At 38.7% G+C, this 14,861-nt stretch overlaps 1 protein-coding gene across 1 annotated transcript; it reads right to left on the bottom strand.

The window, feature by feature from the left end:
* Nucleotides 1–386: 386 nt before the first annotated feature.
* Nucleotides 387–14,699, bottom strand: kcnj6 (potassium inwardly rectifying channel subfamily J member 6). Its single transcript, XM_071461580.1, has 3 exons — nucleotides 14,183–14,699; nucleotides 3,507–4,427; nucleotides 387–1,622 (listed from the first exon to the last, which is right to left on the bottom strand). The coding sequence occupies exons 2-3, from the start codon at nucleotides 4,402–4,404 to the stop codon at nucleotides 1,270–1,272; spliced, it is 1,251 nt and encodes a 416-aa protein (XP_071317681.1). The 5' UTR covers nucleotides 4,405–4,427; nucleotides 14,183–14,699; the 3' UTR covers nucleotides 387–1,269.
* Nucleotides 14,700–14,861: the final 162 nt, after the last annotated feature.

Raw genomic sequence — 14,861 nt, 5'->3', positions numbered from 1 at the left:
CATAAATTACTTAAGCACCATCTGATGATGTCAAGACTGACACAGACAACAACAACACGCTCTGACTGCCTCAGTTTTCACTGGGATTGTTTCATTTTCCCACAAACAAAAACTGCAGTGGTGGAAAGTAACCATGTGTGTGTAACAATGTGTGGTTGGGCTCCTTATCACACAGAACAAGTACTTTTATTTTGATACTTTATGTACATTTTACTGACAAGAGCACTGTACCTTTACTAAAGTAGTACTACTTTTACTTGTAATCAAGGATTTTTACAACGTAGTATTAATACTTTTACTTAAGTAAAAGATCTCAGTACTTTTTCCACCACTGAAAAACAAGATATATATGCACAAAGAAAAAAACCCTCATCAAGTACATAATATGCAATTTACTGTTTATTTAGTTTTGAGACTGTTAGGTGACATGTGAGGGATTTCTGGAGACTGAAATAGTGACTAACTTTCTCCACTAGAGGCCTCCAATGTGCAAAAGTGACTAAATGCAGTTTTAAAGGGCCATTGTCTGAAGTCACTCAGCTGTAAACAGCAAGTCATGGCTTCTCAAGGAATAGCATTATAGACATGTAGTACTAACTGAAACAAACAGCTATCATTTGGGGAAGAATTTGTCATTGGTTTAAACTAGAGTTTGCATCCATTGAGCTGTATGTTTTTCTTATAACATTATCATCATACAGTATATACACAATACAAGATAAATTAACTGCAGATAATGTTTATACATGCTTATATATTTCTGAAAAACAAATAATGAAAGCTTTATACATACAGTAAGGCATAGAATATATACAGAACTAACCTAAAGGAATTGGTATCAAACATCTGTCAAATATTCACACCGCAACAAAACCAAGAATTCAAAACATTTTATAGTATATACAAAAATACTTATGCAAATGCCCCTAGGAATATTTTAATAGAAAAAATAATAGGAATCTCATCAGGAGGACATCACATTATTTTTTAAACATGCACTTGCCGCAAAGGGTTTTCAGTTCAGCGGCGGGCCACATGTCTAGATGTTTTGTTGTCGTTTTTGGGGTAACTGTGAATCACTGAGAAAAAAGCGGTTCTTGGTGCAGGGATACTTGGTCTACTGTGCTTGTTGGTCCTCTTTTAGTACCTCAGATTCTCACCTGTGCTCCGCAAGCTTGTGTGGTCATCCCAAACGGGAGGCGTACAGTACAGTCCAATAATCTTATATGGACCTTAAACTTGTCATGTTTTCCTCCTCTATCACACTTGCTACACTTTGGACTCACTCTCTATGTTGGCAATGTCCCCGTTCCTCTCAGTCTGCTGGCTCTTCTCCTGGTTGTCCAGGCTGGTCTTGGTCTCCTGACCCTCCTGCTCAGATTCTGGCAGACCCTGCTGGCTCAGCTTACTGGCCAGTGACCAGGTTAGGGGCAAGCGGGTGCGGCTTGTCATATCAGCCAGCTCTTTGGCACTGCAGGCGGGTGTGTTGGTTTCGTAGATGTCGTGGAAGCTGTTGTAGTCCACCTCATAGAAGCCATCCTCCAGTGTCAGGACTGGTGTGAAGCGGTAGCCCCACTTGATCTCGCTGCTGACATATGAACTCCTCGCCTGGCACGTCATGCCTGGAGACACAACAACATTCAGGTTTAAAAGATTTGGTCCATCTTACAGTGTAAGTACATCCAAACTACAAAAAAAAATTTCCCATTTTGCTCTCATGGTATCCACCCATAGTTTTGGTTTTATTTGTCCCGGTTTTGAGATATCTGTCGCTTAGATTTCTTCCTCCACCCTAGCACAATGGTTTGAGTGGAATTTTGTTTTGATGCTCACTGAGGACATCAACAGGAAAAAGTATAACAAGGCAGCCAGTTTTAAAGAAATGACGACACATTGAAATTTTGTACAGAGCTTGGTGTCCCTCTCAGAATTAAATGTAATAACTTTGTTGATCCTGACTTTTAATCTGGTGCCATCATCAGGCTAAACTTTCTATCTTGTTTTTTAATACCTGCAAATGAAGGTCGTTCCCATGGTAACACGCTAAACTAAGATGGTGAACATGGTAAACTATGATAATCAATATAAACACTGTAAGTGTTAATCATCAACATGTTAGCATGATAGCACACTTGAATTGAAAAACTTTTTCTTATTCTTAATTTTATTGTATTTTAAGACAAGGAAAAGTAGCAATACCTCACTTTTGAAAAGCTGGAACCTAGTAATGCAGCATGAAAAATGAACTACAATTAACCAATAATTGAACTGGTTTGAATTTTCTGTTGATATTTAAAAGTGTGCTCTTTGGCTCAGCTGTCTGCAGGAGTCCTCTGTGAGCCTCCAGCAGCTGTTTTAAAACATACCACTAAGGAATTATTTAATTGGTTCATTTTATTACTAGTGAGATAAATGATCACGTACCAGTCTCTAATATGTATCAGGCATGTCAACACGATCTGATCTAACATATTAACATATTTATTTATGTTTTTTAAGCTGGGGAACAAAAGCTTTGGGTGCGCTACACTGCACACATCTATTACGGTTCTTACAATTAATCCAGAGGGAGTTGCAAATGTGTGCACCAAATATTATGACAGTCTATTTAATATTTGTCAAGACTTTCACTGAAAACCACAAATGTCAACCTCATGGTGCCATCAGAAGATCACCAGCATCACTAGGACTCATCCTAACTAAGAAATTGACTACTGTGAATATTTTTTTGTGCTAAACATCAACACGTTATTGTCGTCACTATGACCATGTTAGCACGCTAATGTCAGTGCTTAGCTCAAAGCAGCGCTGTGTCTAAGTACAACCCCACTGAGCTGGTAGTGTGGCCATAAACCCTCAGTGTTGTGTATACTTTAGGACGTTAAAGGCAAGGTTAAATCCAAGCTCCTGAAATCACTTGGTTAAGGTTTGGGAAACATCAGTGTAATTGAGTTAGAACTGAATTAGACTTAAAGTTTGTACTCAAAGACAAAAAAGTGCTTTAGGCAAAACTATGAATGGTTGTACAAAATTTTGTGCCAGTGCATCTAGTCGGTATTTCACAGAATAACTGAAAGCTTTTATCTGCAGGTGGCACTAGAGGAAAAGTCAGGGGAACACCAAAGTCAGTAGGATTCGTCATCTGGGAATCATAAATGTCTGTATAAAATTACATGGCAGTCTATCTCATATTTGTTGAGATATTTCAATGTGGACTAAAGTGTTGGTAGCGTGGCTATGAACTCTTAGTGTGGACCAACAGACAGAATGACACTGCCACCCCGAAAAATACTGTAACTGCCATTTGTTAAATTGATTGAAATTAATAATAATAAAGACTTTACTACTTATTGACATGCATTGAAATGATGAAGCAGGTCTGTCACTAAAAATGAGGCAACTTTTGTAAATCTGAGGTAATGCATTTCTGTGCACATTATTTTAATATATGCATCACAAATTAAACATCTAGCCAGAAAGCCACTTTCTGAGGACTGAGGACTCACCTGTGGCCTCGACCATCCCCTCCAGAATCACAACAATTTCCAACTCCTCCTTGGCTAGGTGGGCTTGTGAGATCTCCCAAAAGGGGCTGTTCTGATTTATCTCATGGCAGATGATGAGTGGCGACACTAGGAAGAGCCTGTCATCTCCTGTGTTGTAACCCACGTTTATGTCCGTCTGGTTCAAAGGGATGAACTCCCCTTCCTTGGTCTGCTTAGACTTGATAAGCTTGGCCCTGATTGAAGCCTCAACGATGTGCGAGTTTCTGAGGTCTCCAACTCTGAACATCAGGCACAGTCGTCCATCTCTCATTGAGATGACCGCATTGGTGGAAAACACGAGTGTCTCAGCTCGCTTCTTGGGCTGCGAGATCTTAACAAACATGCAACCCACCATGAAGGCATTCACGATAGATCCCAGCACTGACTGAACTAAAAGCAGAACTATCCCCTCAGGGCATTTGTCCGTGATGACTCTATATCCATAACCAATGGTGGTTTCCGTCTCAATGGAGAACAGAAAAGCTGATACAAACCCATTCAGGTTATTGACACATGGAGTCCACTGATTGTCTGCTATATGGTCCAGATCACCCCGGAGGTAAGCGATAAGCCACCACATGAAGCCAAAGAAGAGCCATGTCACCGTGTACACCAATACGAAGATGAAGAGGTTGAACCTCCATTTGAGGTCTACCAGCGTGGTGAAAATGTCTGTCAGATACCGGTATGTCTCTCGAACATTCCCGTGATGGACGTTGCATTTCCCATCTTTCTGGACATACCGCTGGATCCTCTTTGCCCTGTCCATTTCTGCCAGCTGTTTAGGCAGGTCCTCACGGACCTGCTTTGGCAATTTGGGCTGTCTGATGATGGCTGGGCTCTCCACATCCTGCTCCATGGGGTTTCTAGATGGATTCAAGCCTATAAGTGAGGAAACATGGCAGTAGTTATTAGAAATAATTGGCAAGTGCAACTGCACTGTCATTTTTGCCTTGATTCAAGCCATTAAGATGATGGAGAGTTCACAGAGGCTGTGGGCAGTGGTAAGTAAAAAGGTACATTTACTCAAGTACAGTTTCTAAGTACATTTTTGTCGTACTTGTACTTTACTTGAGTACTTTCATTTTAAGGTACTTCATACTTCTATTTCAATATTTCAGAGGGAAATATTACATTTATCTAGTGCTGGAGTTACTGGTTACTGTCAAAGTTTTCTCTATACCAACCAGGTGAAACTTTTGAATAACATTACCTTCATGTAATAATAATAATAATAATAATCCAATGATAAACACTATGAAAGGGTACCATTCTGTTTTCTATGAACTTATATTTGATACTTTGAGTACATTTTGTTGCAAATACTTTTATCTGAGTAAAAATTGTGAATGCGGGACTTTTACTTGTAATGTAAGATTAGATTGTTTAGATTAGATTACTAGATTGTTTCTTTGTTGTTGTTGTTCTTTTTCTTCTTTCTTTATGAAGCTTTAAAATTCCAAAATATAAATAAACAAGTTAAATGCCATTCCTATTATAATGTGTATTACTTTAATGTGTGAATTCACTGTTATATTTTATTGAAAAAAATGTGTTGAAAAGAAAATAAATGTTTTAGCTTCTTGTCTTAATAACTGAAATAATTGTTTTCCATACCACATTAAAATAATTAATATAACAATAAAACATGTCTGGGGTGTTCTCGATGAAATGCCATTGGGTCTTAAAGACATAAAAACTAAATAATCTATGGAAAAAACAGCCTCTTGGCCCCTCAGAAATATTTAAAGACCATTTTTACATGAAAATGCTGCAGTACTGTTTCCAGGTTGTATTTGTGCAGACTATTGTCCACAGTGAAAAACAGAAAATGGCTCAATCTCTTCTCTTCAGTTGCCAAATATCACAACTGCATCACAGTCAAGGAGTCAGACAGCCAGCCCATTGGACCAAATCATTATTTCATGATCAGGACATCATCCGACAATATCAATATAAATACAGGTTGATGACAACAGCTGTGCTGAGTCATCATCTTTATCAATGTTTAAAATGCATGATTACAGAAAAAATTGAGACGACAGAAAGTTATCTTGTTAATGTTGCCACCTAGACTACACGCACACCACATAGCTGTTCTCATCTACATATTTTTCTGTTTCTGTTGTCCAAGAACTGACCTTATGAAGTATGAAACAGTGAATTAGAATAACCACAATGCTGTGTGAAAAAATCATTCTTTTTTTTTTTCTTTCTGTGGTTGCAGCTCAGAGACACAGGATCTCTGAAAGTCTCTGAACACACGGCAGCTCAGGAACCTTTCAAGGAGAGCTCTCTCAGCCATTTCCTCAGTATCTTGATTATATTTCAACAGGAAAACTCACCAAGTTACTGTCTCTTCACTTGATTTCTTAAAAATTATCCAAACTTGTGTTTTCCAGCAGAGATCTCACACCCTGTAATGGCGTCTCAGCTCTGTTCAACAATGTCAAAATCTACTTTCATTCCCTTCTCCTCTGTCGATGGTTAACAGGTGAACAGTAAATGTTGATAGTTGCTTTGTCACCAGCAGATGGTTCTGTCAGGAGGTCAACTACAGTCTCATATTTTCCTCTTGATTCCCAACAATATGATTTCCCTGTTTGTCAGTGCTTGTGTTGTTGTAAAAGTGACTCAGACAGAAGTGAACAAACAAATGAAATATAACACTTTATATTTGGACTGAAAAACCTTGACAGTGAGAACAAACGCAGCTCAGACAGACTCAGATGTTTTACAGTAATATTTGACAAAAACCTTCCAGTCACACGTCACATGATGAGGACTTTTCTCCAACAGAAGAACGACAGGTGAAAACACAGTCCAACATCTTTTTTTTTGATAAAATCATTCTAAATGTTAATGGCATCAGCTGTGTGTTTAAAATGAGCGATCCCAGAGAAAGTTAAAGGTAACTCAAAGTTGCCTTAAGTTTAAAGTCACACAGTCCATGACCCTCCTGAGCCGCTGACGTCATCATTTTGAAAAGCTCAGTTTAGCACACTGAAACACCAACACCAAGTGCAACACCAAGTGGTGTTTTCAGATTTACACACTCTGGAAACCATTTCAGAAACACTCCTTTTTGGGGGTGGGCAGGCTGAAACTGGGAAAAAAAAAGAGATGCTTTTGCAAATTTAACAGTTTCGTACTCCAAGACTGAGTGGCAGCTACACAAACACAGCATAACATCCCAAACAATAGACCTCCTACTCTGCCATTTTTTCCAGTATTATTTTTTACAGTACTACCATGTGAGTTGAGTCCAGCATGTAAGTACACGAGTACCTTACTGTGCAGCTACAGTAAGGTGCAGGGAGAACGTGTTACCACCCACACTGCCAAAAGCAAGCTACACTTTGTAACAGTAACTCCCGCAGTATAGAGTAGGTGTGTAACTCTGAATTACAGTTGAAATGCGTTGTGGGTGCTAGGGAGCTCCTCAGCACCCACAGGGAAATCATACTATGAGGTAATCATATATGAAGAATAAGATAATTATCCACTGAAAATAAATTAGTGTCAAAGAAGAGGCTTTTTAAACTGTGTCCAATTCTTGGTGTCCTGACTGTCGCCTTTAGGTTATGACCACTCACAGGTCTCATACAGGGACATAAAGTACATCATTTTGTATCACCTTGTGAACTGCTGCCGTCTGACCTAACAAGCGCACCCTAAGTTTCAAACTGAGGCTGTAACAACCAGTATAACACACCCCATCCAACAACTGGGCCATGATATCTTTATTTATATTATTCAGGCCACACAAGCTTCCCCAAGAGTTTCCTATGATATTTGTGTGGCATCCCATCGTATTCTGTCTGTGTTGATGTGTTGACAGGATTTAGACAGCATCTCCAGAATTAGCAAAATATTCAAGTTCAAATGCAGTTTTCAAAATCATAATGTTATTACTATATACTACGACTATAATATGTCACTACTATAGCTTTGAATGCTCCGGGGGGGGGGGGGGTTGATCCATTCATACCCACTTAATGCCATGATTAGCCAGCTGTGTGGAGGTGAGAAGGTACATTTTGAAGTGCTCTCTCTTTTTTTCAGTATTTACACAACTATTTCAAGTGTAAATGTCTTCCAGGAGAGAAAATGTGCACCATTATCCCCATATTTAAACAATATTGCATCTCCTCCTCTCTATAACAGCAGGCTTTCCACTTTTCAAGTGTGGCTGTTCAGAACAGCTATAAACACATTTGATATCTACTGTGGTCAGACAACACATCATACAAAGTCCTTCTTTTAGAGCATAACTCAATCCTTAACCACTTGGGGACTGGACCCCAAAAACATTATTTTGGCCATTACCCAGCAGCAGCTAGTATCTTTGACAGTATTGTAAATAAATGTTGGCAAAACCAATGCTTACAATATTTCTAAAGGCAGTGCCGCTCTGTTCTGCTCTTCTTCTTCACTGCAAAATATGCTAAGGCCACAGCGCAGACTGCAGCAGCAGTTCAGTCTCTTGTATTATTGAATTTAATCCTTTTTTACATTTGTTAAAGTTCCACAAACTTCAATACTGGTTGCATTGAAGATGAAACCATATGCAAGATTTAAAATGCCTACATTGAAAAAAATCAAATAAATACAAATTGAAACATAACACACATTATTATGTGTATTGCTTTTTATGAATCCATATAATTAAAGCTTCTCAAATGTGAGGATTTACAGCTTCTCTTTTCATTTCTTAAATCATTTTAATCTAGTTTTTATAATATAGAGGTGGACTATTAGTTGAACAAAACAAGCATTGTGAAGGTGTCACTATTTTTTTGGAATTATACAAACCAAAAATTCAATCAAATTGATTAATTGAGAGAATGATCAGGAGATTCATCTATATGAAAAATAATCAGTTGCAGTCCTATATAGAATAGTTATATATAAAAATAAGTTACACCTCAACCAGCTACATAAAATGCTGCTTAGACATTCATGTTTGAGTTATGATAATCTAATGACATAATATAGAATCTCACAGGGACAATTATTTTTTCATTGAGTACTTGTTTAATACCTTGAGGATATAATTCTGATTATATTTATTTTTACTTACAGTTTAATTCACAATGTTTAATTGTAATGGAGTATTTTTACAGTGTTGTAAAAATTAGGAGGCATACTTTTACTAAATATGCACCATTTGTCAGAGCATGTTCGTCGGACATCACCGGGGTAAAAATAAATCCATGCAGTGCCCATGAAATACAGTAGAGTTGTAATGTGATCCCTCTGATGTGGCTGTCACATATCGTTTTTTTTTTTTTTTTTTGTTCTACTGTGCTGTGGACTGTCCTGAGATCAGGATTTTTCTGTGCACGCAGCCTAAGCCACCATCAGTGTTTCTACCACTGGAACAAATGGTTGTGTTGAAGCCGTTCTGCTCTCCATTCACAGGGGAATATTATGAGCTTCGGCAGTGCTGGTTTCCATGGCAACGCACAGCTCAGTCTACCAAGTGCTCACAATATAGCAGGAATGTACTGGATGAGGCCACAGCGTTGGATAACATTTGTCTGTTTCATCTCGTTTCAGAAGGCCTGAGGAAGAACAATGTACTGTATCTGCTTTGTGCATAAAGCTGTCATTCATGCCACATCTGGGATGTTTTTTTTTTTTGGCTCTAATACATGAATAGCCGTGAATAGAAACATAATAATCAGGCTTTTTTAAAGCATGTTTGTCATAATGGTACTGACAATAAAGAAACAATGAAAGCCTACAATAGTTTAGCCTATTATTATTGTAGTTGATGTTGCATCTTTCAGCGTATTTTTTATTTTGGTTTTATGGTCCACAACTTTGCTCATAGATCATCACTTTGGTTTTGACTGCAGCAGGCAGCTTTTTCAGTGAACAAGCTCTAAAAATAACCCACTTAAGGCTACCTGCACCAAAAGGCATATAAAGTCGCGACTAGCAGGAGAACACATTTGGCAGCTAAAGAGCCATATTCAAAGGAGCTGGTAAAGACCAAAAACAGAGTTAAAAGAGAGTGAGTGCTGGATCACAAACATGACTCCAAATTAATGCTAATGTTACTCTGCAACTGCTTAATGTGAAAAACCGTAGACTGCTGACATTTGTGTCTGTGTCTGTTTTGTTTTGTCAGTGCTAATCGATTAAAACGGCTGGGATCTCCAGTAATGAGTGAGAAGCAGTAGCAGAAGAACAGTCGCAAGTTGTAAACATGGAAATCTCATTAGCTTGGTGATTGGAAGTGTCTTGCTGAAATGCACTTTGGGAGTCCTACAACTATGTGTCTACCTTGAATTTTTTTTATATACATAGGTTTGTAGCATAGACTTTTTATCAAAGGAGCAGTTATTTCTAATGCTGCTCTTAATCTTCTGCACTGATGATTTAACCAGAGGAGTTTCATGTCTCTCTCAGCCATAGAAGAGCTCCAACCCTGAGTAATGTAACGCTGTCAATGAGAAGAATGAACCGGACTTTTACTTCCGGATCCCAGAATAGCTCCTCTATAGGGAACCAGAGGCCACCCATGAAGTTAGTAATGGAACTAAATTGAATCACTGGAGGTTACTGCATACAAGATAATCAGTTTTACTGATGGTTATACACGTGTATCAATGTTGGACCACATGCATGGTCTACAGCAGGATGTGGTTTTAAAATATACATATTGTGTCAGATGAACATAATCTCAAAGGAGAGTCTGTTAACATGAATGAAATGTGTGAATACACATCGGTACACACTCATTTGATGTGATTTCATGATTCAGTCTCCAGTTCTCTTTTTCATCATGTCTGCTGTGTGAAGGAGATTGTTAACCAGGTAGCTAGATCCAGATGTGGCCAAAAATTGAGCTGAGGCCGCATGGGGACAGTGCTGTTATTTTTAGCCATACAAACAGCTGAGCAGAGGCAGTAAACGTCACATACATGTCATTTTCAAATCTTACCACAGTATTTCTCCAGCTCTCTCGAGCTCGGGTGAGAATAGAGCTCAGTGGCTGAAAACGAGTCCATTTATCAACTGATTCTCGAAAATACACCGAATTAGCCATTCTTGTGTATGGAGACAGTGTATTGCTGCTCTTCAGTATGGTGCATGGAAAACAACTACCTACTCCATCAGCTGTGATAGGGGATTAAAGGATCAGTTTACCCAAATTACTTCAAAATAAGACAAAGGAGGAACTGAAACAAATTTATTAGTGAAATTTTGTCTGTGAATTGGGTGAACTGATCCTTTAATGAGAAAGGTGTGGGCCTGATCAAATGGTAATGGAAATGATACATAAAAAAAAAAAAAAAACACACACACACACACACACACACACACACACACACAAATACAAAACAATACACTGCATGTGTTACACATTAAAAGCCTATCAGGGAAGGAGAAGATTGCCGGTAAGCATCCTCCCCTGGAGGCTTTTAATGTGAAACATCTGTTTTTTGCCTTAGCTGTAAATACCATCAACAGTCAAGTGAAAGAGGATTACATCAGAAAACAGGTAGACTTCTTACCTGTCGCCTGTGAGATAAAAAAAAGGTGTTGTTTTGTTGTGTTGTTTTGAGCGAACAGTAATAATTAAGGCGCTCAGTTGAGTTTATCAATATTTCTGTCAACTAAAAATTTCTGTCATCAGAATCTGTTGCACCATCCAAATGCGTCACTAGGTTTGTATGTAAAGTCCCTCCTAAAGTCTTGGTAACATTTTGCTGATTTAGTCGTAGTAGTCTGCGTGAACAGGAAGTTACTGCAGCATCACGAGCGGTATTAAAACCTTGCAAACGTTAGTTCTGTCAGTTAGCTAACATTTGCACATGGCAGATAGGTGTAAACATTTAGTAACATCAGTTTCTCCAGCTGTTTGTAAATTCAAACATAGCCTAATTCTAAAATAAGTGTTAGTTAGGTGTGAGTTTTACACAGCGCTAAATTCCAACAGGTTTCACCTCACAAACTAATTATCACCTGGAAATGATGTGTTATTAGATCTTTACACCCAGTAACTGCAGGGAACTGCGTTAGCTTGTGGCTGAGAGAAACACGGTATATCTTTAGATGGGTTCAAACCAGGTCAAACGCAGTTGCCAGACTGACACAGGTAGATTTCTGGTGGGTGTAGAGTCATGTTACCAGCCCAGATACTGTGATACTTCCAGGATCCGTCCTTCAAAGAATGACTATCCTACAGTGACTGTCAGGAACTGGAGTTTCTGCTCTGCTATGGCTGCAGAGGAGGCAGCAGACTTAACTGGGTAATACCAGAAAATAAAACAGCGGTTTGTTTAGGAGGAAGCTTTTGGCAGAGCTAACAATAAATCCAAGCAGCTAACCTTTTATTGGATATGACTACGGTTTCAGTAGGAATTATTTCATTGAAGATGGAGCGACTGCGGTGGGAAACAACTAAGGCTTTTATTACACTGGAACTGATTTCATTGGAGAGAAACTGTGCTGAATAATACATCTGTCTAGGTTGTAGAATAACTGGCTTTACAAACAACTGGTTTGAGATGAAATCTTGTTTATTACTTATTTTATTAGAATTACCGGTTTCATGAGAGATTAACTGTATTCACTTGAGATTACAGGCTAAAGATTAACTGGATTAATTTGCAATATGTAGTTTCATTTGTGATTAAATAAATTATCTGCCACAGCATCAGATTCAGTTATCACTTTCTCATTAATTAACATGTATTTTAGATTACAAAAGTAGGCTACTTTTCATCTCTTCTCTTAACTGTGGTAAATGAACTAATAACCTTATATATCCCATATATACACACTAATCTTGGTTTCAGGTATATGCACCTTTCAAATATGAACTACAAACAGCCCAGATTCTTTCTTTTCCCCTGGTGACTGTAAAGCTTTATTATATGATGTTTAATATGATTATTGTAATGGTTATTAATTTACTCTTGATTGTGGTTGTCTAGGCTTTGTTATGTTGCTTGTGTAGAAATATTAACATTTGTTGTTCTCAGGTCTCTCTTGAAAAAGACATCTCACCCTCAAAGAGGCTACCTGATTAAATAAAGTTTAATTAATAAAATTTGATATGATGAGCAGGTGAATGTTTGAAATAACTTGGTGCCTGTTTGACCACTTACCTTCTGAAAAGGAGCTGCAGGACATCGGGACCAAAATCCATTTATAAAATTCATACTGACCTTTACAGCTGCACATTTATTAGACTATGGTATAATCATTTATTAACTTACAGACAAGCTGTTGATATGTCTGAAAAACTGAAAACTGTACAAATGTAGAGAGAACAAGACAGTAAAGATAAGAGCTGTTTTTTTATTCAGAAGTTCCCATTCTGTTGTTTAAACAAAAACTTTCTTGTATCAGTGTTTCTTGATTAAATTTTTTTTTTTTTGATTATAGCATGGCTGTTTCTATTCAGTAATAAAATAGTTTAAAATATCTTTGAACGTATGGCATTAATAAAGGGTCTTGGGTTTCTCATTTCCTAATGAACCATTAACACTAATAAAAGTTAGTCAGTCACGTGCAACTATAAATGTTAACAAACCATAGGCTCTACAGTCAATCATCTGGAGTTGTAAATGTTAAAAGTACTTTATTAATGGATTTTGGTGCAGGTGTCCTGGAGCCCTTTTTCAGAGGGAGACCCCTCATCTATCTGATGAATTAAAGAGCTTTGCTGGAGGAGGATTTTCCACAACCTGGCAACTCAAAAGTCGCTCTTATCAATGGCATACAACTGACTGACTACGAAGCATGAGTGAATTATGTATTAATCATTAATAAATCCATTCATTACAGCTTATAAACCGAATTGTGCCTTATCAGAAAGTGGTACCAACAGGTCTATAATTCCCATTAAGATCAGATGACAAACATGAACAGTGATTTCCCATCTATGAAGGTTTTATACAGAATTCAGATTTGGTCATTATAATTACTGCTCTTGCCTGTAAATAGGAAAATAACTTTTTTAGAGAGGAGTTCAAACCTAAGTCAGCCGGTTAGAGGACAACCGGCTCCACAGTTATTAGTCAGTGGAGATCACTGGCGTTTCGAAATTTACAATACGGGTTAAGGAAAAGTATTGTTCGGCTTTATAACGTGATTTTATTATAGAGCAGGCTAGGCTAAATGATTTTGCTGGGATCAGGTGCATCCGCAGGAAGCGGAGAGCAAACGAACAGGCTGGAGATTTCCCGTCGTCATGGAGATGAAGGTGATCCAGATAATAATAACAGCCTCCTATAATGGCAGTGCATTTTCTGCCTTTACACATGCACCGGTCAGTAGCCTTATCTGTGCTGTGGTCCTGTGGTGATGTGAGGCCGCGGGCCTGCAGGCTCTTGCAGCCCGGAACATTTTCTTCAACACCTTCCAGTTTCTTCCCTCTGACAGTCACAGGAGGAAAGCGGCCATCGGCATCGACTGCAGTTATCATTCATGCTCATATCTGCATGCGTGCTTTTCTTGCATGGCGCCCTCATTATTCTCCTAATTAATCTCCGATTCGCCTTGCACTGTTATGTAACTATCCACCCCCCCCCCCCCCACCGCCCCCCATATAGGATGATTACATTTAACAGGCTATCATCGCGACAAGGAACAGCGGAGGGAAAGGTGCGTACCTTGTGCAGCAGATCAAGAGTCGCTTCCCGGCTCATTTTAAGGACGTTTTGTTCCCATGAAGATTCTCCGCTCAGGCTGGAGTTTCTGATTATCAAGACGCTCTGCGAAAACCGACCGAAGAACAAACCCTCTCCTCCATCCTCTCCACAGAAAAGGCATCGGCCGTCAGCCTCCACCCCTCAGCTGGGAGAGAGACGTAGGTGAACACTGAGGGAGAGAGAGAGAGAGAGAGGGAGAGGGAGACAGGGAGGCGGAGAAATGTGTAATGATAACTGAGACTGGATTACCAAATGTTCGGGGGGGCCCCAGACCCTCAGGGGCCCCTTAAAACCCCGGGTTCACAAGATATTATTTGTGTCTAATCCTATATTCGTTAGAAATGTGCACCTCTGAAACATAATATGAACTATGTCCTCCATCCTCCATCTTGTCCATCAATGTAACTAAGTATATTTGCTCAAGTACTGTACTGAAGTATAAATTTTAGCAACTTGTACTTGTATAGTCTTTTCATGTCTCTTTATACCTCTATGATGTTTTGTTATTGATTAAAATACAATACCTAATAATAAGGAGCTCTCCATGGTGCTGATGCTGGGAGCTATCCTGGGTGTCTCCCTCTTTCTTTTCCTTGTCCATATGAGTGGGAAGGTTACTGCCAGCAGGAAGTCACCACAT

This window comes from Trachinotus anak, unplaced genomic scaffold, assembly GCF_046630095.1.
Source record: "Trachinotus anak isolate AG129_WGS33_773 ecotype Australia unplaced genomic scaffold, CSIRO_AGI_Tana_v1 ptg000024l, whole genome shotgun sequence".
NCBI lineage: Eukaryota > Metazoa > Chordata > Actinopteri > Carangiformes > Carangidae > Trachinotus > Trachinotus anak.
This window is presented reverse-complemented; position numbering and strand designations above follow the sequence as displayed.

Excerpts from the sequence above, each read along its gene's own strand:
- kcnj6 (XM_071461580.1), bottom strand. The coding sequence starts at position 4,404 with ATGGAGCAGGATGTGGAGAGCCCAGCCATCATCAGACAGCCCAAATTG. Across the intron at positions 1,623-3,506 it reads GGGGATGGTCGAGGCCACAG|GCATGACGTGCCAGGCGAGG; the intron begins GTGAGTCCTCAG and ends TTGTGTCTCCAG.